A 14,721-nucleotide genomic window follows, 5' to 3' on the forward strand; every position below is an offset into this window, starting at 1 on the left:
AGCCGGGTAGTGAATGAAAATACACAGAGGGAGGGGCAACACATGAATGTGCATATACAACAATAAATCATTCTGGTTCCTTACCTGGTTTAGCTCTGCATAAGCCCACAGGAACACACAGTGTTGGCAAGGGTGCGTTGTACTGTTTCACCGCCCACCGCAAGTGTAAGTGAAAGGCAAAAGCACGTTTAAACAAGAATATAAACGACCTGACTACAATACACAGATTCCGGGGTAAACCTAAACAGCCCCAGACCTCCGCAAAAACGTCCACAACCAGCCGTGATTGGCTGGATGAGTCACGTGACCGCGATGACGCGATGACGCTGGTCACGTGACCCAGACACGCAGGGAGAAGAGGCGGAAGCAGCCTCAATAGTAAGGGCAAACGTAGCGCATCCCAATAGGTCATCTGAGACCAGGTGACAGGCAAAAGACCCGCGATTGGCCAGCCTTAAATGAATAAAGGGGACACAATGTAGGCAATCTGCTTGCAGTTCTGAGGAAGCTTGAATGTGAAACACGTGTGAACTTGTGACCTCTGTTACTGTGTATCTAATCATGTGAATTTACAAAGAAATGAATGTTATAATGCTGTACAGTGTGTGACACTAGGGCAAAACGGAGGGGATTGTGGGAGCTGGCTCAGCCATAAGTGAGACTCAGTCTGCACTGACAATTGAGTGCACAAGCTGAGCTCAAATACATCTAAACACTGAAGCATAACCACCAGTTATAATAGGGCGATATAAGCCCAATGTAACTAACAACCAGAGTGAGACCCAACTTGCATGAAAAAATAAATGCACATATTGGGTAAACCACTCAAGTACTGAAGTTTGTCTAAGATAATACGGGAATATAACCCCTTTAATAATATTTATTAGCAATTCAGTATCTATATTTAACTAAGGTGGCAGCTACCCACAATATAGGGGAATTGATCCCGGTATTTCCCAATTAAAGCCACTAGATGGCAGTGGAATACTGAAAATGGACCATTAATCCCCCAAAAATTGTATTAAATCCCCCAACTGGAACCAATACCCATTAAGGGATTGGATAGGACAGCAAAACTTTAAACACCAAACTCCGTGCAGGAAAAAAGAGAATATTAATGATATACGGTGACCTTGAATTAAGATCTATATAGAGAGAGTGGTGGAGGACAGCGTATTTAAAGCAGGATATAACCTGTAATTAAACAGCTACCAACTGTCTATAGGGTAGCACAACCCGGGAGAGTCACATTTCTAAGAACTAGGGTGACCAGGGGTATGTAACATTGTGTATTAAACACAAGACAATAATTCACAATAATTCCCTGACTACTAGACAGCAGTGGACCCCGGTAAAAGGATATTAATACGTCACACTACCAATATAACTATACCCGATTGCCCGCCCTCTACTCAAGGTCAGATAATAGAAAGGTGTCAAAGAATTGATATAGTCAAGACACCAAACCACACCACCGTGATACAAGTGTGAAAAAGAGAGACACACAAAAGGGACAAGATATAGATATAATCGATACCAATACCCTAAGAACACTGAACGGTCCTATATTTGAATTCCAGTGTCCTAATCACCCGTACAGCAATAACTAGAACACAGTAACAAGTCTGGCGAACACCTTTTAATCTTTAACCACACACTTTCTTACTTCAAAAGTGCGTAAGCACCTCACTTTATATGTATGTGTGATTTGTATGTCCAATTTTAACTCTTTATCAATTTCACATATAAGCGGAGTGGACCCGGACCCGTAGTTCCGTATACAAGAACACGGATATCCGGCTCCCCTCTTAATATTTTAAGAATAATCAACAAATAAAAGTTAAGTTTTAAATGACTACATAAATCATCTCTTTTGGTGTGCATCCACCGTGCAATTTTCTTTTCTTTTTTCTTTAAACCATACACACTTTCCCCCTGCTCGTTTGATCAGCTTTCAGCTCAAAATTGCCCAGTGTGTATGGGCCTTAAGTGTTGTTATTCTACAAAGACTCTCTATCACTTTAATTGTATTTTCATTGCATCCCTCACATCAAATACAGTAAATGTTGACATTTATGCAGATATAGGAAATATAAGCCTTCCAACATTTACATAATGTGATAACATTTCCCATTAATTTGATATTTCTGAGATAAAACAAGGCCTTTTTGTGTTTATTTTATTTGATGTGTGAGTGATGGCAGAATCAATCAGCTAATACTATAACAAATGTCCTTTACTTTTCTCATGGAGAATACAGGCAGGGCTAACATATTGTTTGGCTGCAGCCTTTGGGGGACCAGAGGAACATAAGACAGCAATGTGCCCCATGTTGTGTCCACTATGTGCCTCCTCCCCTGCACCTCCATGAGGCAGCAGCATACTGTATGTCCTCATGTTGTACTACTTCTGTTCATCTGAAGAATATAGCAATACAATTTATACAGCAAAGTGCAAGGTCCTGGTATCTAGCACTGCACAGCGGTATATAGAGCAGAGTGTGAGCTTGTGATATATGAAATATAGCACTGCAGTATCAGGAACACTGAGGGGCTCATTTAACATATAATATTTGCAACGATTCCCTAAAAACACCCATTTTGGGGAGTTAGCCGTAAATACTAACTATCCCTGGAATGTAGTGCTTGGATCTCTGTGAGTACACATCCGGTTTCCTAATCCTATTATTGACGGGACACCGGTCTTAGGGTTGTTAATACCCTCATCAAACTCTAAAAGGACTACGTTTTCCGGGCAATCTTTGGTCTTGTTCTAAAGTTTTGATTTCCAGTGATATATCTATATTTGTAATATGTACTTTCTGGGAACACAGTTCCCGCCATCCCAATCTGTATGAGATTCTCCCTTCAAAGAAGTGCAAATTTGTTGTTCTTAACTCAATATTTCCAATGCCCCTGATGAAGTCACCTCGTTGACGAAACGCGTTGGGCCAGCAACTTCATGGGAAAGACCAAAATGTTCTGTGAAATCAATACTCTGTACACTGACTATTTTATCGTGTATGTCGTGTAGCCTTTGAGGCACTGTTTTATTAAATACAGTTATTTTAAATTGTATGTTCATTTAGAAGCGAACTCTGTACTTTCTTTCATCTCTACCATTTGTCTTTGTCCTGACTAACAGGGGACAATCAGAGGTGCAGCTTTCCTTTTTTAGGGCGCAGTTTTTGGTATTTCTTGTATCTGCATATATATATATATATATATGTGTGTGTTTGTGTGTGTGTGATGTTTTTGGTGTGCAGTATTACTTTAGACCAGGCATTCCCAACCACGGTCCTCAAGGCACACCAACAGTGCAGGTTTTAGTGATATCCACAAATGGTTTAATCAGAATCACTCAGGTACTAATTAAGTCACCTGTGCTCAAGCCTGGATATCACTAAAACCTGCACTGTTGGTGTGCCTTGAGGACCGTGGTTGGGAATGCCTTCTTTAGACAGTATTGGGGTTAGACCAGGCATGTCCAAATTGGGTGTGGTATAGGGTCCCGACAGTCATTAGCCCGATGTCGGGATCCAAACTGGCCGGACTCAGACAGCATGGTGAGTGCAACAAAACCCCTTGCAGACTCGCTGCACTCGCCACGCTGCGGGAGTGGTGGCTCGCTATGCTCGTCCCAACGGACCCCCACGAGGATGAATAGCCGGTGGGCGTCAGGAACCCGTCTGTCGGATAAATGACTGTCGGGATCCCGTCTGGCCCCCTGTCCAAACTATGGCCCCCCTAGCTATTGTCAGACTACAAGTCCTATCATGCTTTGCCACAGTTTTGCTATTGGGGAATGCTAAACTATGGCAAGGCATGCTGGGATGTGTAGTTTCACAACAGCTGGAGTACCATAGTTTGGTCATGCCTGGGTTAGACCCTTTGTGATTTTCAGCTCAAGGTGCATGTGGACCTAAATCTGGCACTGCCCCAGCCACATCCAACTTAGGTTTCTATGGGGGATGCGATGCAGCTTGGTGTATCAACATCGGGCAGCAACGCAGTGGGTCCTGGGGCTACTGCCATTCTGAGATGGTGGTAGCCCATTCTAGCCTATGGGCTACTGCCCGGCGGGGCAATGGGGTCAGCAGGGGTCAATGCTAATTCCCTAGCGAAGTAGAGCCAGAGAAGGTGCTCCTTTTGGAGCTCCTTTCCCTGCATGTGCAGGAGGTTGCATATGTCTGAAAGGATTGCATCTCCTGGGCGACTATGGCAAGTCATGTTGGGTTGTGTAGTTCCCGAGCTGCCGGACTTCCACCTTATTTTGCGATTGCCATCACCTGTGATGAACTAATTAATTGATAAGAAAGGCGTTTTACCCATACTTGCCTACATGGACCTCTCCTTCAGGGAGAAAATGCTCTGTTCCTGGACTTCCCTGGTAATGTATGATTGCCATCACCTGTGGTGAAATGCCTTGCGTAACAATTACCTAGGTCCCCACAGGTGATGGCAATCATACATTACCAGGGACATCCAGGAACAGAACATTTTCTCCCTCATGGGGAGGGAGGGTCAGGTCGGCAAGTATGGTTTCACCACAGGTGATAGCAAACAAAGTAATAGGGAAGAACAGGAACACAGCATTTTGTTCCTCCTGTAATGGGTCATGCAGTTTATTTCTTTTAAATATGTTAACAGCATCTTATGTGTGGGCACACACATAAAGATTTATCTGTCTCGTGGAAGCAAAGATATGCCAATGTATAAAAACAAATGGTATTCAACCATTTGCTCACAAACACTAGAAAATAGGGACTGTTCATTCAGACAAATAGGTTAAATCTATTTAATTTAACAAATGTATCCCAAAAATAGTTTTTGTCTCCTTTCTAGTATTTTTCAAAAATGTTTGATTGCCATTTGCTCACATTCTGTACATGACCAGTTTTGTGTTCCTACCAGACAGTTTGGGCAGATAACCCTTTAGGTGTGTACCCAGCGGTGCTGAATCTGTCTTCTCTCTTACGGTATGTGAATGTGTATGTTTGTATGTATGCAGGGTGGGGGTATAGCAAGGGTATGGGTCATAGGGTTGACCCAATTAAGGTGGCCATAAGCCGACACATTAAAAAGGTTGACATGGCTTAGGTCAACAGAGTCGAAAGGTAGACATGTAAAAGGACGACATGAGTTTTTCACATTTTATAGGTCTCTATGTCGACATACATCATCATGGACACATACTGTATATGTGTCTCCTTTCATGGCTTGCTTCGGGTACACTAATATGTTCCCTCTCTATGTTTACATGGATAGTTAAGTGGGAAAAGACACCTGTTCTGAAAAAATTCATGGCCACCGTTTTCTTCTTGACCTATTGTATGTGTCGACCTTTTGACCATGTCGAGCTAAGGTATGTCGACAGTTATCACGTGTCAAAAAATAGTGGTCGACCTATTGACTGTCGACCATACTTGCCTACTTTTACATTTCACCAAGGCTGACCCGATTTTCGGGATGCTCCCGGCCAATCTGGGAGTGTAGGCAAGCCTGCTGTCGACTTGACCATATGCCGTAAAGCTGGGGTAGCCAACCCTAGTCCTTGAGAGCTACCAACAGTGCATGTTTTGCAGGTCTCCTCACAGAATCACAAGTGAGCTAATTAGCTCCATCTGTGGATCTTTTAAAATGTGTCAGTGATTAATGAGTGCAGCTGTGCAGCAGCTAGGTTGTCTGGAAAATGTGAACTGTTGGTAGCTCTCGAGGGCTAGGGTTGGCTACCACTGCCGTAAAGCATGTGAGAAAAATAATGAGAACTGATGCTGTAATCGCATAGTGATAAGTGATCACAAGTATCAGCAGGTGCAGCACATGTATGTGCCTCAACAGCCTCAAATGGCTAAACCTGCCAGTCCTGTCATAAAATGACTTAAGCTGGCCATACATCAGAAAGATCAATCTTAAGATCGATTGCGCTCACGATTGTGTACAATTTCCCTTGAAATCCCTGGCAGTCCTTGGTGGTTTTTGGACACACAATCTACTCACAATCCATCATACAATCAGTCATACAATCCATCTGCTGCATGATTTTGTACACAAGATGTGCACACAATCTGCATACAATCGATCATACAATCAGTCATACAATCCATCTTATGATTGATTGTATGATTGTGTACACAAGATGTGCACACAATCTGCATACAATCCATCTTACAATCGATTGAGATTGTATGATTGGGTACAATATCTTTCTGATGTATGGCCACCTTTACATCCAAATGTATCTGAACCCAAAGCAGTTAGCAAGATCTGCTTGTGGAAGAAAAGACACTGATACAGGTCAGGGCTTGTTCATGTATTGTGATTTACACGTGGTTCCATATAAGTGGCCACGAGAAACCTTAGCCATAGGGACCGTTGTGCTTTACCACCAAGGCAGGAAAATGACACTGATGATTCCATTCTCTCACAAAAAGCTGCATTATGTGGGTTAGGATACAGAATATAAAGATTTGCTTTTTCAAAATAAATATGCAGAGATGGTGTTTGCTGTGCATTGTGGGTACACAAAGTGGTGTCATGTGCCTGCTAACAGGCCCTATCTGTTTACCCTACTCTCTGTGATGCTGAGCAGCAAGGACACAACAAGGCACCACCACCCTTGCTTTGGCACTGACTGAGGAAGGTATATTTGTGCAGTTGTCGGACTACTGCTTCTTTTTATCTCATAAACTGTTGAGCACTCTTAATAAACACCAAATATCCGCCTCGGTACAGCAATACACTTGTTACAGGCTGGTGGAATGTCAGAAATGTTCCAGACTCTGATCTCCTCCCTCACTGCCTGTATCTGCCAGCTTGTCCTCCATTCTGCTCTATCCCTGTCCAGTGCTCTGTTTCAGTCTATTTTCTCCTTGTGTTCAGTGCTGTCATTTTTAATCTGTTTCTCCCTGTAGGCGTCTGTGTACGTGATCTGTGACATCATCTTTATTTATAATCCCATCCAGCTGGTTAGACGGAGTCATAGAATCAAAACAGCAAACGTCATATTAAGAGGCCAGAGACACACGGAACATGCCCTTGGTGTCAGTAAGTATTATACAATAAGTTAAGTGACAAAATCAGAGCCGCTGAATTGACTGTTGACAACAGCGACGGGCTTTGAACTGATTTAACCTCTTAAATCCTTAAAGTGAGCCTAAAAGACAGCACTTTTATATGTTATAGAGCAGGGAACAACTATACTGTGTATTTACATAGAAATCAGATCTGCACTTTATACAAAGACAAAAAGAAGCCACTTTATATATTTTGCATTTGATTGATAATACTGTACTGTATGTCCTGGCACCTTCTATGGCTTTCCCAGCTACTAGTGATAACTGAATCCAACAGAGGACAGAGGTCTCATTAGCTCCCTCGCTAACATAATGACTGATGGGGTCTACTTGCTGCTCTAATTAAAAACCCATTTAATTGAATTTTATTGTATACATTACAATATGGTTCTGTTTGAAATTAGCTTTATTTAACCAATAAAATACATTCCAACTGTTCTGATTTTCACAGGCTAGTCCTGTTTTTTTGGGACCGTCTCACCTGGTGCTAGCAGTGTCCCGCAGTAGGGGGAGGGGGGGTGGGGCAGTTTAAAGTTCCCCTGCCTGTTGCTGCTATGCTGAGCAGAGCAGTGTTGAATAGATGCTGTTCCTGGAGACAGAGGGGCTGGGGGCATGGCCAGTGGCTCTAGCTGCTGACCATGCTCCTAAAGGGCCATTGTACCATGGGATAGGGCTGCAGAGGTCTCTAATATGATAACAGCGATGAATGGATGCCACGGGTATGTGCCAAACAAAGTGGTAGGAGAGCTGTGATCTATGCGCATGTCTGCTTGCTACAAGGTCACGCTCCATGTCTCATTTTGTGCACACAAGTAGCACTGAAAAGCAGAATGGCAAAGTCCCAGTCCCCATCTCGCAGGATTGCGATGGTGAGCGACTGCGCATATACAGTTATGCACATGTGCAGCTGCTTGGTGCGAGCAGGTGTGTCAGACTGCTTGTTAGCTGTCCCGCTCGCACCTAGCAGGGTGGGGGCGACGGCGAAGGGACACGCTAATGGGAACGTCCAGCATTTCTTGCGCTTTGCCATGAAAACGATGGGCGTTCCCATGCTGATGCATCCGTGATGCAGGTGCGGGCAGCTGACGTCAGTGGATGTCAGTTGCCCGTCCGATTCCCATAGAGGGTGCCCACAAACTTAGACACCACAGAGGGGCCTCAGGTCTGCAAGCGCTTGCAAAATCATTCGATGGTCGGCCACCATCGAATGATTTTGTCCACCGGCATGTGAGGGGGGCGGCCAGTAGTGTGGACGGCAGGCAGAGTTTTATTGACATACAAAGCTGCGAATTTCGCAGCTTTGCATGTCAACCAGAATAACCTCCCGTATTTGGGAGTTTCCCATATAATCTGGGAAAGTAGGTAAAGGGGCCTACACACGGGGCGACACTGTCAGGGCCAGTGTTCACCAGCGATCTAACAAAATGTATCCAGCATGCTGGATATTTATCGCTGGGCGATAGTGATGCATGGGGCGGCGCATCGCTATTGCCCCTACACACAGAGTGGTGCAGGGGCATTTTCTAAGCAATCTCACTAGATGCCCTGCAATTGCCTCGTGTGTACAGTAGGCCCAGAACAATGGATTTATTTATACAGCGGCTTAGAGGCCACTGCAACGTCACATACACAGATCCGCACAAGCGTAATACATATCCTGCCAAAACTTCCAATGGCCGCAAAATCATGATGATTGCCTGTTTGAGCAAAAATAAATGAAATGACATAGTGAGTAGCTAGATTTAGAACAGCACCGCACAGAAGCCTTCCTAGGTAGGGATATAGTGGAAATGCAAAATAAAAAGGTGCAGGGTGTAGAGCAGTGGTTCCCAACCTGGGGTACTAGTACCCCTGGGGGTACTCTGCAGACCAGTTGGGGGTACTTGAAAATAATATTGGCAATGGTGGAAGATGAAAAAGTATTTTGATGGCAGAAGAAGACCCATTGCTATGGAAAAGAACCATGTTGTGTCACTTATGGTTCTGTCTTCAGCGTCATCAGCGTCTCATTGTGCTTTTGCCTGACCAGCAATCCAATGGGAGCTTCCCATGCTGCCCTCAGACATCATCGATCACCTGCCCTGCACTACAGGTGTAAGTGGGAACCCTGGAGACAATACACAACCAGCGGCCAGACACGGAAGGGCACGATTCCTGTCCGCTACTCCTTAATATAAGGACATGCATAAGGATACGCATACCGCTCACTTCCACGCCACTCATAAGTACTGTCTATATTTTAAATTAAGAGGAGGGGTACTCCTCAATGAAAAGCCTAATCAAGGGGTACGGGAGAGAAAAAAGTTTTGGAACCACTGGTGTAGAGAATAAATGTCACCAAGCAAACCAAATACCACAGTGGCGATATCAAAGCATCTGTTCTTAGGGGTAAGTTGGAGGATAACAATTAAGCTGGAGTGACTGAGATTTGTGACGACATCTGAATAAGGGGTAGATTTATGAAGCAGTGATAAGGGAGGAGAAGTGATACAGTGCCTGGTAATTTATCACCGGCCAATCAGCTCCTATTTAAACCCAGCCTGTAACTTAACAGTCAGAAGCTGATTGGCCAGTGATAAAGTACCCTGCACTTTATCACTTCTCCTCCCGTATCACTGCTTCATACATCTACCCTTGAATCTCCATCAGCACAGATTGATTGTACACATTGGGGCAATGTTAGTGAAGGACGGAATAACACTAGGGGCGATTCAGACCCGTTATTCTGGGTTTGTGCATTGGAGTGAACAGCTTCGGTGAGTTTCACACTCACTGAGCCGTACGCTTAAGGAGGGCGGAAGCAGGGGAAAGCCCAGTGTTTTATTGGGTTCCCCATAAAAACTCTGGGCTTTCCCCGGCAGGCGTGACAATGCCTGCTCGGGGCAGGCGGGTGACATCACAGCGCCTGCCCCCTTTTGGCCATCTCCGTCCAGCATAAAAGTATATACTCTGCATCTACCTGTTCGATAGGCTGTGCGTATAGCGAACAGGTCTGAATCAGGCCCACTGTTCCGTCCTCCATTAACATGCATGGCATACCTCCCAACTGTCCCGCTTTCTGCATTAGGTTTAATGTGCAGCACATAAAACCTTGCCTTGTCCCAAGTGACTGCGGGAATGTGCATTTCACATATACACGCTGGGCGACATGGGTGATATGCAGGACAACCTATTGATCAATGTGTTCCCAGCCTTAAAGCTGCATGGAGCATATGGGGCAGGGTCCTATCACAGAAGTAGTATTACCACTACTTGGGTTCTGCTCATTCAGGCTTAATACATTGTCTTATTAAAGCACCAATCTCTTTTAGGGTCCACCTCCTCAACCTGGAGACCTGATTGAATTCATCCGCCCAATTTACCAGCATTGGGGTATATATGTGGGCGATGGCTATGTTGTGCATCTCACAGGTAGAGTATCAGATGATAATGTAAGAGTAAAATGTATAATTGTATTACAGCATTCAGACTTTGGGGTAGATTTATCAAGCTCAGTGAAGTGATAAAGTGTCTGTTTTTTAGCACTGGCCAATCAGCTCCTAACTATGAAGGTACAGGCTTGGTTTGAAAAATGAAAGGTAGGAGCTGATTGGCCGGTGACAAAAACCAGACACTTTTTCACTTCACTGAGCTTGATAAATCTACCCCTTTGTGTCTTGTTTTGATCACATTATTACGGAATTACGTTGTTGATACATACGGCATAGTGTTCATTCTAGCACCCTGAATCTTTCAAAACCTGTGCAGTTCCTCTTCCCTGTCTGGGGTGTCGCTCTCTGCTGTGAAACTTCTAGCACAGTGAGGTCTGTATTTAAGCAGTGATATGCAGACCAGTCATTTGCTAGAAGCCCCACAGCAGAGAGCGATGCCCCAGGCAGGAACTGGAAAGATGCAGGGTGCTAAAATGAATTATAACAGCATGCGGAAATGCATATTTCTGTTTTGTTTTGAGGGTTTTTTTCCCCATTAAATCTGCATTTGCGTACTGAGCATTCACACTATATACTCATTTCTGTATTTAGATCTTTTCAGATCTCCGCATAATTTGAAGAGAGACCAGTCGGAGTGGGAAAGCATAGGCTGAGCACAGAAAGTTCTTCTTTAGAATTAGAAATAGACATGCGCTCGCCATGTCACTAATTTCCTTTCTCCCTTTTATAATGCCCAGCCTAAGTTCCTGCACTTCTTTAATGTTCTGCTTAAGTTCCCGCACTTCTGTAATGTCCTGCCTAAGTTCCCGCACTTCTGTAATGTCCTGCCTAAGTTCCCGCACTTCTGTAATGTTCCTGCCTAAGTTCCCGCACTTCTGTAATGTTCCTGCCTAAGTTCCCGCACTTCTGTAATGTCCTGCCTAAGTTCCCGCACTTCTGTAATGTCCTGCCTAAGTTCCCGCACTTCTGTAATGTCCTGCCTAAGTTCCCGCACTTCTGAAATGTCCTGCCTAAGTTCCCGCACTTCTGAAATGTCCTGCCTAAGTTCCCGCACTTCTGTAATGTCCTGCCTAAGTTCCCGCACTTCTGAAATGTCCTGCCTAAGTTCCTGCACTTCTGTAATGCCCTGCCTAAGTTCCCCCACTTTTATAATGTCCTGCCTAAGTTCCTGCACTTCTGTAATGTCCTGCCTAAGTTCCCCCACTTCTTTAATGCCCTGCCTAAGTTCCCGCACTTTTGTAATGCCCTGCCTAAGTTCCCCCACTTTTGTAATGGACAAATAGCAAGAGAAAAGTGTGTACTGTTGTGGTGCACCTAGATAAACTTAACGATTAAAATATAACTTTTATTAATATTTTTAAAGGTGAAATATAAAAACACACAAACAAGACAAAGTGTATATGGATGTGTTTAAAAAGCGGCGGCTCTCTGACTCCACATCCGTTTTTGACTAGAGGTAAATATTGGTAACCCCACAGGTATAATATGCTGACACCTTTATTATTAGTGATTATTACATCTAGTGTAGTGGTGTCAATGTAGCTCCAGGACCCTTCACACAAATGCGCACATACTAGCACCAGTGCAGTGATCAATATGAATATGCACAATTAGGCTGGTGTCCACAGCCAATTTCAAAAATTAATATATACGGTAGACTATCACTATATCACATGAGACACCGTTGCCGATCAGTATTTGTAACCTTTCTCATGTGTCAGCATGGGTATCAGAAAATTCTAATGTCACATAGGGTTGCTCTAACCTCTATTATGTAGGCTGGAATTGCCTTAGTTATGAGGGAGCCTCTATGTTAAGAATCTGTCTATCGTGATAGGTTCTGTTGTTTCCAAATAAGCTTATGAGTGTTGTCAGATAAATAACAAATATTTATGAGAAGTCAACATAGATACCGGTCAACATAGGTGTCGACTGATTCAGAATGTACCTTGGGTTATTCAAACCTCTATTGTACAGGCTAGAATTGCCCTTAAAGTAAGGTAGCCTTAGTGTTGAATAAATGGACTTGTATGTCATGAGATGTTTTTATATTAATATCCTGTAGTGCAGAAAAGTCAACACATCAGTCGGCCTGCATTGATTGCGGCATATATCAGAATTCCTCCACAACCTCTTGTTTAGGCTATAATAGCTTTTATAGAGGAAAGAGGTACATTTCTAGCTCTTTTTATCATAAAGAGTTTTTATTGTTGCTGAACCGTGTCGACATGCAGTGAGGTCTGTGTCAGCATACAGTGGTTTTGACAATCATTCATTTATAAATAAGGTTTTTAATATACATTTGGAACGACAGTAAATAAATTGTGCTTAGGTACTGTTGATTTTAATATATTTAGGCAGTCAACAGGAACGCTGCCTATCAGTACATGATGCTTTTAACAGTCACTGACTTGCGAATAGGGTTTTGTTCCCTTTGAAACAATTGTGTTTATTTGTTTCAAATAAATGTGATACATTTAATCAATTAGCAGGGGTGCTGCCAACGGCTAGTGGTGGATGTTTAGTAGCAATCCACCTGTATATATCTGTGCTGATACCACAATTCAATAGAGGGTGGGGGCATAGATCGCTGTAAATGATAGATAAGTTACAGCGTGCCCTTCTGTGATAGTATAATGAATAAAGATAGGGTACAGCAATAATGCCTTATAAGATTGCCTAAGATGTTTTAAGGTCAATCCCTAATAGGCAGCAGATTTCTTAAAGTATGCCCTTGGCTAATAGCCAATAAATGGTCACGGATTATCACCAGTGGTGCCCACTGTACGGTGATAGAGCGGTGTGCACAGTAATGAAGGGGTTCCTGTGGGTTAAAACATAAATCAAAATTACATCCTAGTCAGATGCGAGTCAGGGAGCGTCACCGCTAGCCGGCGTACGCTTCGCATTCAGCTTTTTCAAGGCCAACCCGACAGGCCTTCCTGAGGTGTTTAAATACCCTGTTAGTTGGTGGGCGTAACTGTCTCAGCGTTCAATGGCTGGAGGATGTCCAATCATCTCGTCGCTCCATCTCCGGAGCGGCGTATGGTAGTTCAGCAGGCTTGTTTGAATCATGATGCGCGTTGAAATTGTTATGGTGCGGTGACCAATAACCGGATAGTTCAGACTAAATGGGCGTGAATTCCAAAGTCTAGCTCTAATTGACAAGTATTGAATCATAGTAAACTCTATGTGTATATTTTACACATATTCTAAGGTCCCCGCTTACAGCGGTTGTCAGCTTCTGGAACACAGGATATTTGGATATGGAAAAGTTACTAATATACATGTCAACAATACAAATTTAACTGTCCCTGGAAAGACTGAATGAGGAGTAAGAAATGAGAAGGTGACATGTGTCTTGATACATGCGTATAGGAAGATTGTATTTGTTCCCTATAATAGTCGTGAGACGATACAGTATACCACGAGACAGAGAAAACGAAAAGGAGAATAATCTGTATTTGTTGGTCTTAATAATAAATAATTAAATGAATACACACACATGCCGCTGACCGGTACAAACTGTCATAAAAGGAAAGAAGATATTGACCAAAACTGCTACGCAAACCCCTAATAAAAATATATATTTTGTATCTATGATGATACGGGTATCTTACTTATAGGGTCTGTAATAATAAAAATGAAATACATGTACACCTGAATTAATATAAATTCATAAAGGAGTTATAATGGTTGTAATAGTTAGAGATATGTGAACACGTTGTGTCACATTGTAGAGTGACACGGCGCACTGTTCCTGGAAACAGTATCAATATGTCATAAAAAATTGTATACATATGATGAAAGTGAAATATGGTGAGAGGGCGTGTATCTCTCAGAGAGATGTGTGAAATGCATGAAAAAATGCAAGATTAGATAATAGGTGTAATAGAGTCTATCTGACGTTATCAGATTAAGGATGGAAAGAGTAGGTGAAATAAAATTATTGACATAACATGCGTATTGTTGTGGTAGAGAAGAGGCAGTGAAACAAACAAATGGTGTTAGGGTGAAAACCAAACAAAACGTGAAATAAAACTGTGCAAAACCAAGGCAAGGGATTTGTGACCCAATGATTATAAGTGGTGTATACATTCTCAATGTGTAAAAATATGCTAGTAAATTATAATATAATAAGAGAAATGATGTAGTGGAAACATTTAGTATTATGTCGACAGAAATTGTGTCAGCAATTTTCTTACTTATAACAAT

The 14,721-nt window shown here is 43.0% G+C and overlaps 1 protein-coding gene across 3 annotated transcripts in view; it reads left to right on the forward strand.

Annotated features, from left to right (window-relative positions):
* The first annotated feature begins 6,512 nt into the window (after positions 1–6,512).
* Positions 6,513–14,721, forward strand: part of LOC146045775 (phospholipase A and acyltransferase 3-like) — a 34,959-nt gene continuing 26,750 nt past the window's right edge. Inside the window, exons 1-3 of one of the 3 annotated variants that reach the window (XM_083164825.1) lie at positions 6,513–6,642; positions 6,965–7,046; positions 10,387–10,486. In XM_083164825.1, the coding sequence (XP_083020951.1) occupies positions 7,032–7,046; positions 10,387–10,486 (115 nt within the window). In that variant the 5' untranslated portion in view covers positions 6,513–6,642; positions 6,965–7,031. Of the gene's footprint in view, positions 6,643–6,779; positions 7,047–10,386; positions 10,487–14,721 lie in introns of those variants that run through there. The other 2 variants (XM_083164824.1, XM_083164823.1) reach the window with 2 other exon arrangements.

The sequence above is a fragment of the Crinia signifera genome, chromosome 11 (genome assembly GCF_055691185.1).
Source record: "Crinia signifera chromosome 11, ASM5569118v1, whole genome shotgun sequence".
NCBI lineage: Eukaryota > Metazoa > Chordata > Amphibia > Anura > Myobatrachidae > Crinia > Crinia signifera.